This window comes from Hypanus sabinus, chromosome 18 (assembly GCF_030144855.1).
Source record: "Hypanus sabinus isolate sHypSab1 chromosome 18, sHypSab1.hap1, whole genome shotgun sequence".
NCBI classification, from domain to species: domain Eukaryota; kingdom Metazoa; phylum Chordata; class Chondrichthyes; order Myliobatiformes; family Dasyatidae; genus Hypanus; species Hypanus sabinus.
Genome location: NC_082723.1, coordinates 66504874 through 66523923, shown reverse-complemented (window position 1 = coordinate 66523923; position 19050 = coordinate 66504874). Strand labels below are relative to the sequence as shown.

The window sequence follows — 19050 nt, the reverse complement described above, 5'->3', positions numbered from 1 at the left end:
TGGGACACTCTGCTGGGGGTGGGGGTAGTGACAGGTACATGAGGGACATTGGTGAGAGTGGGGGGGGGTGTGGGACACTCTGCTGGGGGTGGGGACAGTGACAGGTACGTGAGGGACATTGGTGAGAGTGGGGGGGGTGTGGGACACTCTGCTGGGGGTGGGGACAGTGACAGGGACATGAGGGACATTGGTGAGAGTGGGGGGGGTGTGGGACACTCTGCTGGGGGTGGGGGTAGTGACAGGGACATGAGGGACATTGGTGAGAGTGGGGGGGTGTGGAACACTGCTGGGGGTGGGGACAGTGACAGGTACATGAGGGGCATTGGTGAGAGTGGGGGGTGTGAGGGACACTGCTGGGGGTGGGGACAGTGACAGGTACATGAGGGGCATTGGTGAGAGTGGGGGGGGTGTGTGGGACACTGCTGGGGGTGGGGGTAGTGACAGGGACATGAGGGGCATTGGTGAGAGTGGGGGTGTGTGGGACACTCTGCTGGGGGTGGGGGTAGTGACAGGTACATGAGGGGCATTGGTGAGAGTGGGGGGGGTGTGTGGGACACTGTTGGGTGTGGGGGTAGTGACAGGGACATGAGGGGCATTGGTGAGAGTGGGGGGGGGTGTCTGGGACACTGCTGGGGGTGGGGGTAGTGACAGGGACATGAGGGACATTGGTGAGAGTGGGGGGGTGTGGGACACTCTGCTGGGGGTGGGGGTAGTGACAGGTACATGAGGGGCATTGGTGAGAGTGGGGGGGTGTCTGGGACACTGCTGGGGGTGGGGACAGTGACAGGTACATGAGGGGCATTGGTGAGAGTGGGGGGGTGAGGGACACTCTGCTGGGGGTGGGGACAGTGACAGGTACATGAGGGACATTGGTGTGAGTGGGGGGGGGTGGAACACACTGCTGGGGGTGGGGGTAGTGACAGGGACATGAGGGGCATTGGTGAGAGTGGGGGGGTGTGGAACACACTGCTGGGGGTGGGGGTAGTGACAGGGACATGAGGGGCATTGGTGAGAGTGGGGGGGAGTGTGGGACACTGCTGGGGGTGGGGACAGTGACAGGTACATGAGGGGCATTGGTGAGAGTGGGGGGGTGTGTGGGACACTCTGCTGGGGGTGGGGACAGTGACAGGTACATGAGGGACATTGGTGAGAGTGGGGGGGTGTGTGGGACACTCTGCTGGGGGTGGGGGTAGTGACAGGGACATGAGGGACATTGGTGAGAGTGGGGGGGTGTGTGGAACACTGCTGGGGGTGGGGACAGTGACAGGTACATGAGGGGCATTGGTGAGAGTGGGGGGGTGTGGGACACTCTGCTGGGGGTGGGGGTAGTGACAGGGACATGTGGGACATTGGTGAGAGTGGGGGGGTGTGTGGAACACTGCTGGGGGTGGGGACAGTGACAGGTACATGAGGGGCATTGGTGAGAGTGGGGGGGTGTGTGGAACACTCTGCTGGGTGTGGGGGTACTGACAGGTACATGAGGGACATTGGTGAGAGTGGGGGGGTGTGGGACACTCTGCTGGGGGTGGGGGTACTGACAGGTACATGAGGGGCATTGGTGAGAGTGGGGGGGGGGGGTGGGACACTCTGCTGGGGTTGGGGGTAGTGACAGGGACATGAGGGACATTGGTGAGAGTGGGGGGGGGTGGGACACTCTGCTGGGGGTGGGGACACTGCTGGGGGTGGGGGTAGTGACAGGTACATGAGGGACATTGGTGAGAGTGGGGGGGGTGTGGAACACTGCTGGGGGTGGGGGTAGTGACAGGTACATGAGGGACATTGGTGAGAGTGGGGGGGTGTGAGGGACACTCTGCTGGGGGTGGGGGTAGTGACAGGGACATGAGGGACATTGGTGAGAGTGGGGGGGTGTGGGACACTCTGCTGGGGGTGGGGGTAGTGACAGGGACATGAGGGACATTGGTGAGAGTGGGGGGGTGTGGGACACTGCTGGGGGTGGGGGTAGTGTCAGGTACATGAGGGACATTGGTGAGAGTGGGGGGGTGTGGGACACTCTGCTGGGGGTGGGGGTAGTGACAGGTACATGAGGGACATTGGTGAGAGTGGGGGGGTGTCTGGGACACTGCTGGGGGTGGGGGTACTGACAGGGACATGAGGGGCATTGGTGAGAGTGGGGGGGGTGTGGGACACTCTGCTGGGGGTGGGGGTAGTGACAGGGACATGAGGGACATTGGTGAGAGTGGGGGGGTGTGGGACACTGCTGGGGGTGGGGGTAGTGACAGGTACATGAGGGACATTGGTGAGAGTGGGGGGGTGTGGGACACTCTGCTGGGGGTGGGGGTAGTGACAGGTACATGAGGGACATTGGTGAGAGTGGGGGGGTGTCTGGGACACTGCTGGGGGTGGGGGTACTGACAGGGACATGAGGGGCATTGGTGAGAGTGGGGGGGGTGTGGGACACTCTGCTGGGGGTGGGGGTAGTGACAGGTACATGAGGGGCATTGGTGAGAGTGGGGGGGGGGTGTGGGACACTCTGCTGGGGGTGGGGGTAGTGACAGGTACATGAGGGGCATTGGTGAGAGGGGGGGGGTGTGTGGAACACTGCTGGGAGTGGGGGTAGTGACAGGTACATGAGGGACATTGGTGAGAGTGGGGGGGTGTCTGGGACACTGCTGGGGGTGGGGGTAGTGACAGGTACATGAGGGGCATTTAAAAAACTCTGGATGATGGAAAATGGAGGTTTATGTAGGAGGGGAGGGTTGGATTGATCTTGGAGTGGTTAAGAGGTTGGTACAGCATTTTAGGCCGAAAGGCCTGTACTGTGCTGTTATGTCCTGTGTTTTACCTTTAGCCACCATTCTGTTCTCGTCAGACTGAGAATGTCTAAACTATCCCAAATTCATGCTGGTGTAGATGAGGGTTGCCTGCTCTCCTGGGGCGCACTCATTCTTTACATAGATCAACCGCTATTAGGCATAGTGGCACAAGGTTTAGTGGTACAGGGATCTCATGTTCAATCCCCGCCTCTGCCTGTGAGGAGCTCGTACAAATGCGTGGGTTTCCTCCCACAGCCCAGAACTAGGCTAACTGGTCATTGCTCAGTGATTAGGCGCGGGTTAAATCAGGAGTTGTGGGTGGTGTGGCTGCACTGTATGTCCATAAATAAATACATTTCATACATCAGTTCCGTGAGGTCTTTCGGCCAGTTTCACAGGTGGTATCAGGGGATAGTATTGAATTAGGCAGGAATGGCCCTGGACAATTCAGCTCACCCACGACCACAGCAGAGAGAAGTGCAGTACACACTCACCAGGGCATTTCCTGGACTGGGGGGCTGTGGTTACATGGAGACACCGGCCAGGGTTAAATGTGCAGAAAGAATAAGTAAATTTAGGAAGGACAACAAAATTCTAGGGGCGTATAGCCCGAGGGGAGTTCGGGGAGCTGGGTTAAGCACAATAGGCAGCGATTTAAACAGAGAGAGGAGAAATGGGCTAAAAATTCTATATCTGAATGCACGAAGTGTCAGGATTAAGGCGGATGAGCTTGAAGCCCAGGTGCGAATGGGTAACTATGATGTTGTTGGGTTAACGGAGACATGGCTGCAGGGAGATCAGACCTGGGAAATGAATGTACAAGGGTATACGTGCTATCGTAGGGACAGAAATGTGGGCAGACGGGGTGGGGTGGCCCTGTTGGTGAGGAATGAGATTCAGTCCTTTGCAAGGGGGGACATAGAATCAGGAGAAGTAGAGTCTGTGTGGATAGAACTGAGGAACAGTAAGGGCAAAAAGACCCTAATGGGTATTGTCTACAGGCCACCGAACAGTAGCATGGATATTGGGTGCAAGTTGAATAGGGAGTTAACATTGGCATGTGGCAAAGGTCATGTCGCAGTAGTTACGGGGGATTTCAACATGCAGATGAACTGGGAGAATCAGGTTGGTGCTGGAACACAGGATAGGGAGTTTGTAGAATGCCTACGGGATGCATTCTTGGAACAGCTTGTACGAGAGCCGACCAGGGACAAGACTATTCTGGATTTAGTGTTATGTAATGAACAGGATTTGATAAGTGATCTCGCAGTAAAGGAGCCATTAGGAGGTAGTGATCATAATATGATAAGTTTTTATCTGCAATTTGAGAAGGATAAGGGCAGCTCAGAGGTGTCAGTGTTGCAGTTGAACAGGGGAGACTATGAAACCATGAGGGAGGAGCTGGCCAAAGTTGACTGGACGGATAGCCTAGCAGAAAAGACAGTGGAACAGCAATGGCAGGTATTCTTGGGAATAATGCACAAGGTGCAAAATCAGTTCATCCCCCAGAGAAGGAAGGATTCAAAGGGGGGAAGGGGCCACAGTGGTTGACAAAGGAAGTCAGAGATTGCACAGCATTAAAAAAAAGGAAGTATGACAGAGCTAAGGTGAGTGGGAGGACAGATGATTGGGAAGTTTTTAAGGAACAACAGAACTTAACTAAAAAGACAATACGGGAAGAAAAAATGAGGTACGAACGCAAGCTAGCCAGAAATATAAAGGAGGATAGCAAAAGCTTTTTTAGGTATGTGAAGAGAAAGAAGATAGTTAAGAGCAATGTTGGGCCCTTGAAGAATGAATTGGGTGAAATTGCTATAGGAAACAGAGAAATGGCAGAAGAATTTAATAAGTACTTTAGATCTGTCTTCACTAGGGAAGACACAAGCAATCTCCCAGATGTAGGGATGGGCCAAGGACATAGGGTAACAGAGGAAATGAAACAGATTGACATTCAGAAGGAAACGGTGATGAGAAGACTGATGGGACTGAAGGCTGACAAATCCCCAGGTCCAGATGGTCTGCATCCTAGGGTACTAAAGGAGGTGGCCCTGGAAATTGTGGATGCATTGGTAATTATTTTCCAATGTTCCTTAGATTCAGGATCAGTTCCTGAGGATTGGAGAATGGCTAATGTTATCCCACTTTTTAAGAAAGGAGGGAGGGAGAAAACAGAGAACTATCGACCTGTCAGCCTAACGTCAGTAGTGGGGAAGATGCTAGAGTCCATTATTAAGGATGAAATGGTGGCATATCTAGATAGCAGTGATAGGATTGGGCCGAGCCAGCATGGATTTACCAAGGGTAAATCATGCTTGACTAATCCGTTGGAGTTTTTCAAGGATGTAACCAGGAAGTTCAACAAGGGAGATCCAGTGGATGTAGTGTACTCGATTTTCAGAAGGCATTTGATAAGGTCCCACATAGGAGATTGGTGGGTAAAATCAGAGCTCATGGCATTGGGGGGGGGGGGGGGGGAAGACATTGACATGGATAGAAAACTGGTTGGCAGATAGAAAGCAAAGGGTAGTGGTGAATGGGTGTTTCTCGTAATGGCAGGTGGTGACTAGTGGGGTGCCACAGGGCTCGGTATTGGGACCACAGCTGTTTACGATTTACGTCAACGATTTAGATGAAGGCATTGAGAATAACATCATCAAGTTTGCTGATGATACTAAGCTGGGTGGCAGTGTGACGTGTGATGAGGATGTTAGGAGAATTCAGGGTGACTTGGATAGGCTGGGTGAGTGGGCAGATACTTAGCAGATGACGTTTAATGTGAATAAGTGTGAGGTTATCCACTTTGGGAGTAAGAACAGGAAGGCAGATTATTATCTGAACGGTGTAAAGTTAGGTAAGGGAGAAATACAAAGAGATCTAGGAGTCCTTGTTCATCAGTCACTGAAGGTGAATGAGCAAGTGCAGCAGGCAGTGATGTTGGCCTTTATTACAAAGGGAATTGAGTACAAGAGCAAGGAAATCCTTTTGCATTTTCACAGAGCCCTGGTGAGACCACACCTGGAGTATTGTGTACAGGAAGGACAAGGAAGAACATCCTGGCTGTAGAGGAAGTGCAGCGTAGATTCACAAGGTTAATTCCTGGGATGTCTGGACTGTCTTACGCAGAGAGGTTAGAGAGACTGGGCTTGTACACGCTGGAATTAAGGAGATTGAGAGGGGATCTGATTGAAACATATAAGATTATTAAGGGATTGGACAAGATAGAGGCAGGAAATATGTTCCAGATGCTGGGAGAGTCCAGTACCAGAGGGCATGGTTTGAGAATAAGGGGTAGATCATTTAGGCCAGAGTTAAGGAAAAACTTCTTCTCCCAGAGAGTTGTGGGGGTCTGGAATGCGCTGTCTCGGAAGGCAGTGGAGGCCAATTCTCTGGATGCTTTCAAGAAGGAGCTAGATAGGTATCTTATGGATAGAGGAATCAAGGGATATGGGGACAAGGCAGGAACCGGGTATTGATAGTAGTTGATCAGCCATGATCTCAAAATGGCGGTGCAGGCTCAAAGGGCCGAATGGTCTATTTCTGTACCAATTGTCTATTGTATTCTCACCAGAATGGAGGAGGCTGAGGGACCTTGTAGAGACCTATATAATTACTGGGTTCATTTCTTCATTATGTACAATGTAGTGTAGTATGATATAGGCGATCATGGTCTTTCCATCACCATGATTGATCATCATCATCACGTGTATTGACCTGGGTGATCGTGGTCTTTCTGTGACCATGATTGTTCTTGGCAAATTTTGCTACAGAAGTGGTTTGCCATTGCTTTCTTCTGGGCAGTGTCTTTACCAGACGGGTGACCCCAGCCGTTATCAATACCCTTCAGAGATTGTCTGCCTGGTGTGAGTGGTCACATAACCAGGACTTGTGATCTGCACCAGCTGCTCAAACGACCGTCCACCACCTGCTCCCGTGGCTTCACATGACCCTGATCGGGGGCTGAGCAGGTGCTGCACCTTGCCCCAGGGTGACCTGCAGGCTACTGGAAGGAAGGAGCACCTTACACCTCCTTTGGTAGAGACAATCCCCACCCCGACACCCCAAACAGGAGAGGGATTCATAAACACACAAGATTCTGCAGATGCTGGAAATCCAGAGCAACACACACACAAAATGCTGGAGGAACTCAGTAGGTCAGGCAGCATCTACGGAGAGGAACATACAATTGATGTTTCAGGGCAAGAACCTTCAACAAGACTGGAAAGAAGGGGGAAGGTGGGTGGGTGGGGGGAGGGGAGGGGGAGGACAAGTTGGAGGATTTCAGGTGAGACCTGATGAGGGGGAAGGTGGGTGGGTGGGTGGGGGGAGGGGAAGGAGGACAATGGGGGGGTGGGTGGGGGGAGGGGAAGGAGGACAATGAGGGGAAGGTGGGTGGGTGGGGGGAGGGGAAGGAGGACAATGGGGGGGTGGGTGGGGGGAGGGGAAGGAGGACAATGAGGGGAAGGTGGGTGGGTGGGGGGAGGGGAAGGAGGACAATGAGGGGGGTGGGTGGGTGGGGGGAGGGGAAGGAGGACAATGGGGGAAAGGTGGTTGAGGGGAGGGGAAGGAGAACAATGGGGGGAAGGTGGGTGGGTGTGGGGAGGGGAAGGAGGACAATGAGGGGGAAGGTGGGTGGGTGGGGGGAGGGGAAGGAGGACAATGAGGGGGAAGGTGGGTGGGTGGGGGAAGGGGAAGGAGGACAATGAGGGGGAAGGTGGGTGGGTGGGGGGAGGGGAAGGAGGACAATGAGGGGCACTGAAGTCGAAAAGCTGAGGACACAGGTTTAACTTGAGAGGGGAGAAATTTAAAAGAATTGAAAGGACAACTATTTTCACCCAAAGGATTGTGGGTACGTGGAACTTGCTGACGAGGATGGGACCAGTCACGTTTTCTGAGCACCAGGACGGGTTTGTGGAATGGAAGGTACAGAGAGACGTGCCTCATGTGGGTAACTCGGTCCTGAGGGATGAAGAGCCTGCTTCTGGGCTGTGGGAGCTCGTTCATAGCACAGTTACCTGTAAGGAATTGAAAAATGCGAACATGTACTGGAAGACTATGGCGTAGTTGTTGATGGCCAGCACACCACATGCCCAGGATATCCCCAGGATCGGCAGCAACACCGCCACGGCCTTCACCGTCAACCTGGAGAAGAAAGGAGACACAGTTAGACCACCTGATGCCCTCCCGTCCGTGGCTCATCACTGCCACCATCCAGGGCTGGGGGAACTGAGATCCCAGTCCGAGACAACGGTCACTCAGCCTCAGACCGTGGCCCAGTCAGATTGCTCAGGCTGGGGGGAAGTGGGCACTGAGATCCGAGTCCGAAATCTCGGTCACTCCTTGTCAAACTGCAGCCACTCAGGGCCAGGGTCCACTGAAATACCAGTGTGAGCATCGATCTCTCATCATCGGACTGGATACCCAGCTCTAAGCCCAGATAAAGATAAAAAATCTTGAAAGCAAATACCTCCAGGGCACAAGGACAGTTCCTGCCTGCTGTTACCAGACCATTGATCAGTTTCCTAGTACGATTCGATGAACTCTTGCCCTCACAATGACCTTGCACCTTACTCTCTGCCTGCACTGCAATTTCTCTGTAACTGTAACACTTTATTCTGCATTTTCCCTTGTAGTCCCTCAACGCCCGGATCACTTGCGGTGATCACAGTTGTATAGTGGCTAGCACGACACTACTACACCTCGAGCTTTAATTCCAACAACCTCTGGAAGCAAGTTTGTACGTCCCTGCCGTGTGCGCGTGGGTTTCCTCCGGGTGCTCCGGTCTCCTCCCACAGTCCAAAGACGTCGCCGGTTAGTAGGTTAATTGGTCATACTGAACTGTCCAGTTATTAAGCTCCGGTTAAATCTGTGTATTGCAGCTTGGTGAGGGACAAGGTAAAGAAGTACCACAATACCACAGATACAGCAAATGTGAGGTACAAGACACAGGAGGAGTAAAATACTACAGATATAGGAATGGTAAAGGACAAAACAAAGCAGAAATACAATACTGCAGATGCTGGAATGGTGAGGTACAAAGCACAGGGAAATACAATACCGCAGATGCTGGAATGGTGAGGTACAAAGCACAGTGAAATACAATACCGCAGATGTTGGAATGGTGAGGTACAAAGCACAGGGAAATACAATACCGCAGATGCTGGAATGGTGAGGTACAAAGCACAGTGAAATACAATACTGCAGATGCTGGAATGGTGAGGTACAAAGCACAGGAAAATACAATACTGCAGATGTTGGAATGGTGAGGTACAAAGCACAGGGAAATACAATACCGCAGATGTTGGAATGGTGAGGTACAAAGCACAGGGAAATACAATACTGCAGATGCTGGAATGGTGAGGTACAAAGCACAGGGAAATACAATACCGCAGATGTTGGAATGGTGAGGTACAAAGCACAGGGAAATACAATACCGCAGATGCTGGAATGGTGAGGTACAAAGCACAGTGAAATACAATACTGCAGATGCTGGAATGGTGAGGTACAAAGCACAGGAAAATACAATACTGCAGATGTTGGAATGGTGAGGTACAAAGCACAGGGAAATACAATACCGCAGATGCTGGAATGGTGAGGTACAAAGCACAGTGAAATACAATACTGCAGATGCTGGAATGGTGAGGTACAAAGCACAGGAAAATACAATACTGCAGATGTTGGAATGGTGAGGTACAAAGCACAGGGAAATACAATACTGCAGATGCTGGAATGGTGAGGTACAAAGCACAGGGAAATACAATACCGCAGATGTTGGAATGGTGAGGTACAAAGCACAGGGAAATACAATACTGCAGATGCTGGAATGGTGAGGTACAAAGCACAGGGAAATACAATACCGCAGATGTTGGAATGGTGAGGTACAAAGCACAGGGAAATACAATACTGCAGATGTTGGAATGGTGAGGTACAAAGCACAGTGAAATACAATACCGCAGATGCTGGAATGGTGAGGTACAAAGCACAGTGAAATACAATACTGCAGATGCTGGAATGGTGAGGTACAAAGCACAGTGAAATACAATACCGCAGATGTTGGAATGGTGAGGTACAAAGCACAGGGAAATACAATACTGCAGATGCTGGAATGGTGAGGTACAAAGTACAGGGAAATACAATACTGCAGATGCTGGAATGGTGAAGTAAAATACAAGAGGAGATGAGAGAATAATGCAGATATGTCAGCCGAAATAGCTCAGTTGGGAGAGCATTAGACTGAAGATCTAAAGGTCCCTGGTTCAATCCCAGGTTTTGGCACTGGGATTTACTGAATTTATTGGGCACCTCAGTAGTGTAACAGCTTGGGAGTTTAATTCTGTCATCCTCTGTAAGAATGATTGTACGTTCCTTCCTGTGTATCTCCTCCGAATCTAAATTTTAAGCCATCCTGTAATTAGGCTCGGGTTAAAACTGTGGGCTGCTGGGCCAAAAGGGTCTGTCTGCTTTATGCTTTATGCTTTGTACCTCACCATTCCAGGATCTGCAGTATTGCACTATATCTCTAAGTAAATACATAAACAAGTTTCTCGCTGAACATGTGACAATAATAAACCAAATTAGCAGATCAGCTGGTTGCAATGCCAGGAAAACAGGTTGAAGTACAAGCTTTTGGGAAAGTCTACGAAAGGAATAACCCCAGTGAGTTTGTGGGAAGGAGGAGGAGGGGCTGCTTAGCCCCTGGGATGGGTGACCATTCCCCAGTCCACAAGGCCAACCCTGAGCTCCCGGTCCTTTGTCACATCCCAGACTCTGTTCTCAGCCTCCAACTAAACTGCAAGTTCAAAGTAAATTTATTATTAATGTATATATATATATGTCCCCATATACGACCCTGAGATTCACCTCCTTGTGAACACTCACAGTAAATATAAGAAACACAATAGAATCAGTGAAAGGTCACATCCAACAAGATGGACAAATAACCAGTGTGCAAAAGACAATAAACTATGCAAATACAAAAAAAGAAATAATCATAATAAACAATAAATATCAAGAACACGAGTCCATTGGTTGTGGGAACAGATCTGAGTTGGAATGAGTGAAGTTATCCTCTTTGGTTCAGGAGCCTAATGTGTGAGGCATCATAACTGTTCCGGAACCTGGTGGTGTGAATCCTGAGGCTCCTGTACCTCCTTCCTGATGGTCAAGGAATAATAACTGTTCCTGAACCTGGTGGTGTGAATCCTGAGGCTCCTGTACCTCCTTCCTGATGGTCAAGGAATAATAACTGTTCCGGAACCTGGTGGTGTGAATCCTGAGGCTCCTGTACCTCCTTCCTGATGGTCAAGGAATAATAACTGTTCCTGAACCTGGTGGTGTGAATCCTGAGGCTCCTGTACCTCCTTCCTGATGGTCAAGGAATAATAACTGTTCCTGAACCTGGTGGTGTGAATCCTGAGGCTCCTGTACCTCCTTCCTGATGGTCAAGGAATAATAACTGTTCCGGAACCTGGTGGTGTGAATCCTGAGGCTCCTGTACCTCCTTCCTGATGGTCAAGGAATAATAACTGTTCCTGAACCTGGTGGTGTGAATCCTGAGGCTCCTGTACCTCCTTCCTGATGGTCAAGGAATAATAACTGTTCCTGAACCTGGTGGTGTGAATCCTGAGGCTCCTGTACCTCCTTCCTGATGGTCAAGGAATAATAACTGTTCCTGAACCTGGTGGTGTGAATCCTGAGGCTCCTGTACCTCCTTCCTGATGGTCAAGGAATAATAACTGTTCCTGAACCTGGTGGTGTGAATCCTGAGGCTCCTGTACCTCCTTCCTGATGGTCAAGGAATAATAACTGTTCCTGAACCTGGTGGTGTGAATCCTGAGGCTCCTGTACCTCCTTCCTGATGGTCAAGGAATAATAACTGTTCCTGAACCTGGTGGTGTGAATCCTGAGGCTCCTGTACCTCCTTCCTGATGGCAGAAGAGAACATCACCTGGGTGATGGGGTACTTGATGATGGATGCTGCTTTCCTGCGACAATGCTCCATCTAGAGGTAGTCAAAGGTGGGAATTCTTCACCTGTGATAGACTGGGCCATACCATTATGTTTTGTAGGAGTTTCCATACAAGAGTTCCTCCAGCATTTTGTGTGTGTTAATGCATATCACGTTTTTATTAATGCTGTGTCGGATCCGAGTATCGGAGTAACAATCATTTCACTCTCCTTCACACTTGAGTACTGAAGGCCGACAATAAGCTCCATTGATTGTTGCAAGTTGTTCCCAGTGGCTGTGGACAGGGGAGCCAGTGGGCATGAGAGAGAGAGATTATGTTACCGGGGCAAGGAGGGGCGGGTGTCTTAGACCCAAATGCTATTGTGTTAGAAGCTGAAACACAGAATTACAACACCAGAGTATAGTATGGGCTCTGCAGCGCACAACCTAAAGAGGAACACCGCCCAAGGACGTGCTGGGGACAGTACACAGATACCATTACACCAAAAGATAGAGGAGCAGAATTAGGCCATTTGGCCCATCGAGTCTGCTCCGCCATTTCATCATGACTGATCCATTTTCCCTCTCAACCCCAATCTCCTGCCTTCTCTCAGTATCCCTTCATATCCTGACTAATCAAGAATCTATCAACCTCTGCCTTGAATATACTCAGTGACTGGGTCTCCGGAGATGCCTGCGGCAACAAATTCCACAGATTCACCACTCTCTGGCTAAAGAAATCCTTTCTCGTCTCTGCTCCAAAAGGATGCCCCTCTATTCTGAGGCTGTGTCCTCTGGTCCTAGACTCTCCCACCATAGGAAACATCCTCGTCACATCCACTCTACCTGTGTCCTCTGGTCCTAGACTCCCCCACTATAGGAAACATCCTCTCCACATCCACTCTATCTGTGTCCTCTGGTCCTAGACTCTCCCACCATAGGAAACATCCTCGTCACATCCACTCTATCTGTGTCCTCTGGTCCCAGACTCCCCCACTATAGGAAACATCCTCTCCACATCCACTCTATCTGTGTCCTCTGGTCCTAGACTCTCCCACCATAGGAAACATCCTCGTCACATCCACTTTATCTGTGTCCTCTGGTCCTAGACTCCCCCACTATAGGAAACATCCCCTCCACATCCACTCTATCTGTGTCCTCTGATCCTAGGCTCCCCCACTGTAGGAAACATCCTCCCCACATCCACTCTATCTGTGTCCTCTGGTCCTAGACTCCCTCAATATAGGAAACATCCTCTCCACATCCACTCTATCTGAGTCCTCTGGTCCTAGACTCCCCCACCATAGGAAACATCCTCTCCACATCCACTCTATCTGTGTCCTCTGGTCCTAGACTCTCCCACCATAGGAAACATCCTCTCCACATCCACTCTATCTGTGTCCTCTGGTCCTAGACTGTCCCACTATAGGAAACATCCTCTCCACATCCACTCTATCTGTGTCCTCTGGTCCCAGACTCCCCCACTATAGGAAACATCCTCGTCACATCCACTCTATCTGTGTCCTCTGGTCCTAGACTCCCCCACTATAGGAAACATCCTCTCCACATCCACTCTATCTGTGCCCTCTGGTCCTAGACTCCCCCACTATAGGAAACATCCCCTCCACATCCACTCTATCTGTGTCCTCTGATCCTAGACTCCCCCACTGTAGGAAACATCCTCCCCACATCCACTCTATCTGTGTCCTCTGGTCCTAGACTCCCTCAATATAGGAAACATCCTCTCCACATCCACTCTATCTGTGTCCTCTGGTCCTAGACTCCCCCACCATAGGAAACATCCTCTCCACATCCACTCTATCTGTGTCCTCTGGTCCTAGGCTCTCCCACCATAGGAAACATCCTCTCCACATCCACTCTATCTGTGTCCTCTGGTCCTAGACTGTCCCACTATAGGAAACATCCTCCCCACATCCACTCTATCTGTGTCCTCTGGTCCTAGACTCCCTCAATATAGGAAACATCCTCTCCACATCCACTCTATCTGTGTCCTCTGGTCCTAGACTCCCCCACCATAGGAAACATCCTCTCCACATCCACTCTATCTGTGTCCTCTGGTCCTAGACTCCCCCTCTATAGGAAACATCCTCTCCACATCCACTCTATCTGTGTCCTCTGATCCTAGACTCCCCGACTATAGGAAACATCCTCTCCACATCCACTCTATCTGTGTCCTCTGGTCCTAGACTCCCCCACTATAGGAAACAGCCTCTCCACATCCACTCTATCTGTGTCCTCTGGACTCCCCCACTATCGGAAACATCCTCTCCACATCCACTCTATCTGTGTCCTCTGGTCCTAGACTCCCCCACTATAGGAAACATCCGCTCCACATCCACTCTATCTGTGTCCTCTGGTCCTAGACTCCCCCACTATAGGAAACATCCTCTCCACATCCACTCTATCTGTGCCCTATGGTCCTAGACTCCCCCACTATAGAAAACATCCTCTCCACATCCACTCTGTCTATGTCCTCTGGTCTGATATTCCCCCACCATAGGAAACATCCTCTCCACATCCACTCTATCAAGGCCTTTCACCATTTGACAGGTTTCAATGAGGTCACCCCCATTCTTCTGAATTCCAGTGAATACAGGCCCAGAGCCATCAAAATCTCTTCATTAGATAAGCCTTTCCATCTCCAAATCATTTTCATGAACCTCCTTCGAACTCTCTAAATATCGCACATCCTTTCTTAGACAAGGGGCACAGAACAGCTGATAATGCTCCAGAACAAGGCCTCACCAGTGCCTTATGAAGCCTCAACATTACATCCTTGCTTTTCTTTTCTAATCCTCTCAAAAATGCTACGTTTCCAACAACAGCACAACATGCCCACAACTTCTAACCCTAACTGTGGGAGGAAAGCGGAGCGCCCAGAGGAAGCCCACACAGTCACAGGGAGAATGTGCAAACTCCTTATGGAGACAGCAGTGGCAAATGAACACAGGTGAAAGATTCAAAGGGTCATTTATTATCAGAGCATGTATCCATATACAACTCTGAAACTTGTCTTCTCCAGGTAGCCAAAGGACATGGAAAACGTTCAGGGAGAAACATCAAACCCACCCCCCCCCTGCACAAAAAACAACAGCGTCACAATCATCAACCCCCAAAACCCCGCTTCCCTGGCACAAACTGGAACAGGAACATCGGCTCCCGAAAACAACCCCTCACTTGCAGAAAAAAATCTGATAGAACACAACAGAGCATCAACCTACAAACACAACAAAATGGAAAAGGAACGGGTGATAAAAACATGGAATATAAAAACTACAAGTCTGAAAGAGACCACAGTCCATAAACGAAATAGTCCAATTCATAGATACAGAAGCAGGACACCATCCTCCGGTGTCACCGACAGTCTTCGAAAGAGAGGGACGCCACACGAGGCAGAGAGGCCTACCCACCTGCCACAGAGAGCCACACAGCGACAGGCCACTCACAGACTCCTTCACCAGCACGCATCCAAAGGAAGGCAGTCAGCACTGAACTCGCGCTCACCTTACACGTTCGCCTTGATGTCTCAATCTTCTTCGATGCTTTAACAGGCGAAATGGAGTTGAGCATCGAGCGTGCCTCGTCTTGAAGCTTCTTCACATCAATGCCACCCAGGTACACACTTGCTTCCCGGAATCTTCTCAGAGACGGCAAAGCGCACAAATGATTTCCAAACTGATCTCACAGGCTCTAACAGTCCCAGAAACACATTTAAGGTCTCTGGCGCTGTAAAGACTGACGCAAACCGTGCACAACACTGCCTGGCAGACTCTCAAAAACAAATCCTGTCTTCACTGCATCAAACTTTAACCGCAAGCCTTCTGACAAGAATTTAACAGATTTGTTCTAGCGATATTTTTCTCTTTGGTCGCAAAAGGTGTTGCTGAGATCTCTGGCAGTCTCCTGTCAGCGAAGCACAACACTCGACAAATAAAAGATAACTAGGCCTTTGTGCGGAAAGAACCTCGTAAAAAAGCTGTCATCTCCAAAATTCTGACCAGACATTAAACCGCCTGGCCGGAGTAGTGGGTAATCAATCAGCTCACAGGGGCATCACTGGCCAAGATACCCTCGGGGCAATCACTTTACAATACCAGCAATCGACGATTGTGGCTCAATTCAGCACCCATACCACCAGGTTCAGGAACAGTTATCACCCCTCAACCATCAGGAAGGAGGTACAGGAGCCTCAGGACCCACACCACCAGGTTCAGGAACAGTTATCACCCCTCAACCATCAGGAAGGAGGTACAGGAGCCTCAGGATCCACACCACCAGGTTCAGAAACAGTTATTACCCCTTAAACATCAGGAAGGAGGTACAGGAGCCTCAGGACTCTCACCACCAGGTTCAGGGACAGTTACTACCCCTCAACCATCAGGAAGGAGGTACAGGAGCCTCAGGATTTACACAACCAGGTTCAGGAACAGTTAATACCCCTCACCATCAGGAAGGAGGTACAGGAGCCTCAGGATCTACACCACCATGTTCAGAAACAGTTAATACCCCTCAAACATTAGGCTCTTCAACCAACAGGGATAACTTCACTCACACCAACACTGAACAGTTCCTAAAACCTATGGACTCACTTTCAAGGACTCCTCATCTCATGTTCTTGATTTTTATAATTACTGTTATTTCTTTTTTATCGTTTTCTTTCCGTGTGTACACGGTTTGTTTCTTTCCCCAGACTGGGTGTCCATCCTGTATTTCTGGAGTCTGGTTATTCATTTTGTTTCGCTGTTTCTGAGTGGTTTGATCAGGGCGATCAATGCAGCCTGGGGCACTTCAGCGAAGAATGACCCCATGGCCTGCACTGTCTAGCGGTGTAGCGCTGAATATTCCTGCCCTCCTGGTTTGACGTTTGATATTCTATGTGGTGTTCTCTGGCTTTTTGCCATTTGCGCAATTTGTTCTTCATTTTCTCGATTTGGAAGTTCTATATTTTCTTGAACGGGTTCCATGGTGTTTCGTTGTTCCATGGCCATTTGTGGGAGGATGAATCTCAGAGTTGTATTCTGCATACATGTTGATGTTGGTCCTTCGGAGTCGAAGACGACCGCGACTTCTGTCAGGTGGAGGGTTTGTGACCGTGGGTCCGGAGGTGACTGGTGAGGCCAATCCGGGCCCTGAAAGCTCGCCCACGTGTGGGACACATGAGGGTAGGTGCTGCAGTGGAAGTGGAGGTAGCTCAAGCCTTGCGCACGGCGTGTTTCCTCTGAGCCTCTGCTGCATACGTTCCTTCAGTGGTCCTGCTCCACCAGGTTGGGCGGTCCGGAGCAGGCGATTCCCAGCTACTGGGATTGATGCTGAGGTCTTTGAGGGACACTTTGAGGCAGTCTTTGAAATGTTTCTTCTGCCCTCCAACTGAGCGCCTGCCCTGGCTCAGCTCTCCATACAGCAGCTGTTTTGGTAGTCGACTGTCAGACATCCTGACGACGTGGCCAGCCCATCTGGCTTGGGCTTTCTGTAGGAGGGGGTAGACGCTGTGGGTGCTAGCCCACTCCAGTACCTCCATGTCTGGGACTTTGTCCTGCCATCGTACGTGGAGAAGTCTGCGGAGGCAGCTCAAGTGGAAGTGGTTGAGCTGTTTAGCGTGTCTGCTGTAGACAGTCCGGGTCTCGCTGGCATAGAGGAGGGTGGTGAGAACCACTGCTCGGTAGACCTTCAGCTTGGTGGAAGGCTGAGTCCTCTCCGCTCCCATACATTCTCAGGGAGTCTCCCAAAGGCGGCACTGGCTTTGGCAATTCTGTTGCTGATCTCTGCATCTATGTTCACCGCTCGTGATAGAGTACTGCCCAGATAAGTAAAGCTGTCGACTGCCGGTAGCTTCTGCCCCTTTACTGTGATGTGTGGTTCCTGGTAGGGCTTTCCGGGTGCGGGCTGGTACATAACTTCAGTCTTTTTGGTGCTGATTGTAAGTCCGAAGTTGTCACAGGCTCGTGAGGGGCAGCATTTCTCTCTGCATCTTCTGCTCTGTGCTGGCGTTGACGGCGCAATCATCAGCGAATAAGAGGTCTCTGACGACAGTCTCCTTCACCTTTGTAACAGCCTGTAGACGCCGGAGGTTGAATAGCCCACCACCAGTACCGTATCTGACGTGTATACCATCCTGACAATCGCGGAAGGCATCACTCAGCATAGCAGAGAAGACACATACTTTCATAATAATTGTACCTTCAATCTTTGAATCTGTCGTTGTGGTCTTAAAGTGATTCTGTAATAGCAAATCACAGTTAACGTTCAAGAGGACTTGAATGTAAAAGCAAGGATGTAATGTTCATAAGTCACTGGTGAGGCCTCATTTGGAGTATTACGAGCAGTTTTGGGTCAAAGTAAGAGAGGATGTGGTGATTTTGGAGAGAGTTCAGAGGAGGTTCACAAAAATGATTGTGCGATTGAAAAGGTCACCCATATGAGGGGCATTTGATGGCTCTGGGCCTGTACTTCTAGAATTCAGAAGAATGGGGGGGGCACGAGGGAACTCATTGAAACCTATCGAAAGTTGAAAGGCCTCGATAGAGTGGATGTGGAGAGGATGTTTCCTATAGTGGGGAACAGAATACAAATAATGCAACAGCGACGCCTTTTGCAAACAAAGAGAAAAATATCGCTAGAACAAATCTGTTAAATTCTTGTCAGAAGGCTTGCGGTTAAGGTTTGATGCAGAGAGACTGGAGTGAAGAAAGAATTTGCATTCTAAGAAGAGAGGACAGAACCTCAGAAAAGTGAAATTCTTTCGCCAGAAAGTGGGGAATCTGTGGAATTCATTCCCACAGGCAACTATGAAGGCCAAATCAATTGGTATATTTAAAGCAGTGGTTAATAGATTCTTGATTAGTCAGGGCATGAAGGTTCATGGGGAGAAGGCAGGAGAGTAAGGCTGAGAGGTAACATGGTGAAATGGCAGATCAGACTCGATGGGCCAAATGGCCTAATTCTGCTCCATTATCTTATGGTCTTTCAGTCTAATGGTAATTATAGTATAAATTTATTGAGAATGCCCACAAGAAATTAATCTCAGGGTTGTTTGTGGTGACATAGATGTTCTTCGGTAATAAATTTATTTTGAACTTTGAATTCCCACTGCTGTCTGTAGGAGTTTGTATGTTCTCCCCGTGATCATGTGGGTTTCCTCCCACACTCCAAGGACACACTAAAGGCTAGCAAGCTCTGGGCGTGCTACGTTGGTGCAGAAGCGTGGTGACACTTGTGGGCTGCCCCCAGCACATCCTCGCACTGTGTTAGTTGGTGATGCAAAGACACACCTTACTGGGTGTTTCAAAGTTTCGATATTTATTTATTTAGAGA

At 50.0% G+C, this 19050-nt stretch overlaps 1 protein-coding gene and 1 non-coding gene across 2 annotated transcripts in view; one reads left to right on the top strand and one right to left on the bottom strand.

The window, feature by feature from the left end:
* Positions 1 to 19050, bottom strand: part of adgrd1 (adhesion G protein-coupled receptor D1) — a 202776-nt gene that overhangs the window by 16732 nt on the left and 166994 nt on the right. Inside the window, 1 exon segment of the mRNA XM_059993522.1 lies at positions 7787 to 7913. Within this exon segment, the coding sequence (XP_059849505.1) occupies positions 7787 to 7913 (127 nt within the window).
* trnaf-gaa (transfer RNA phenylalanine (anticodon GAA)) lies at positions 9974 to 10046 on the top strand. The gene has a single exon. It is a non-coding gene; the product is annotated as a tRNA-Phe (tRNA).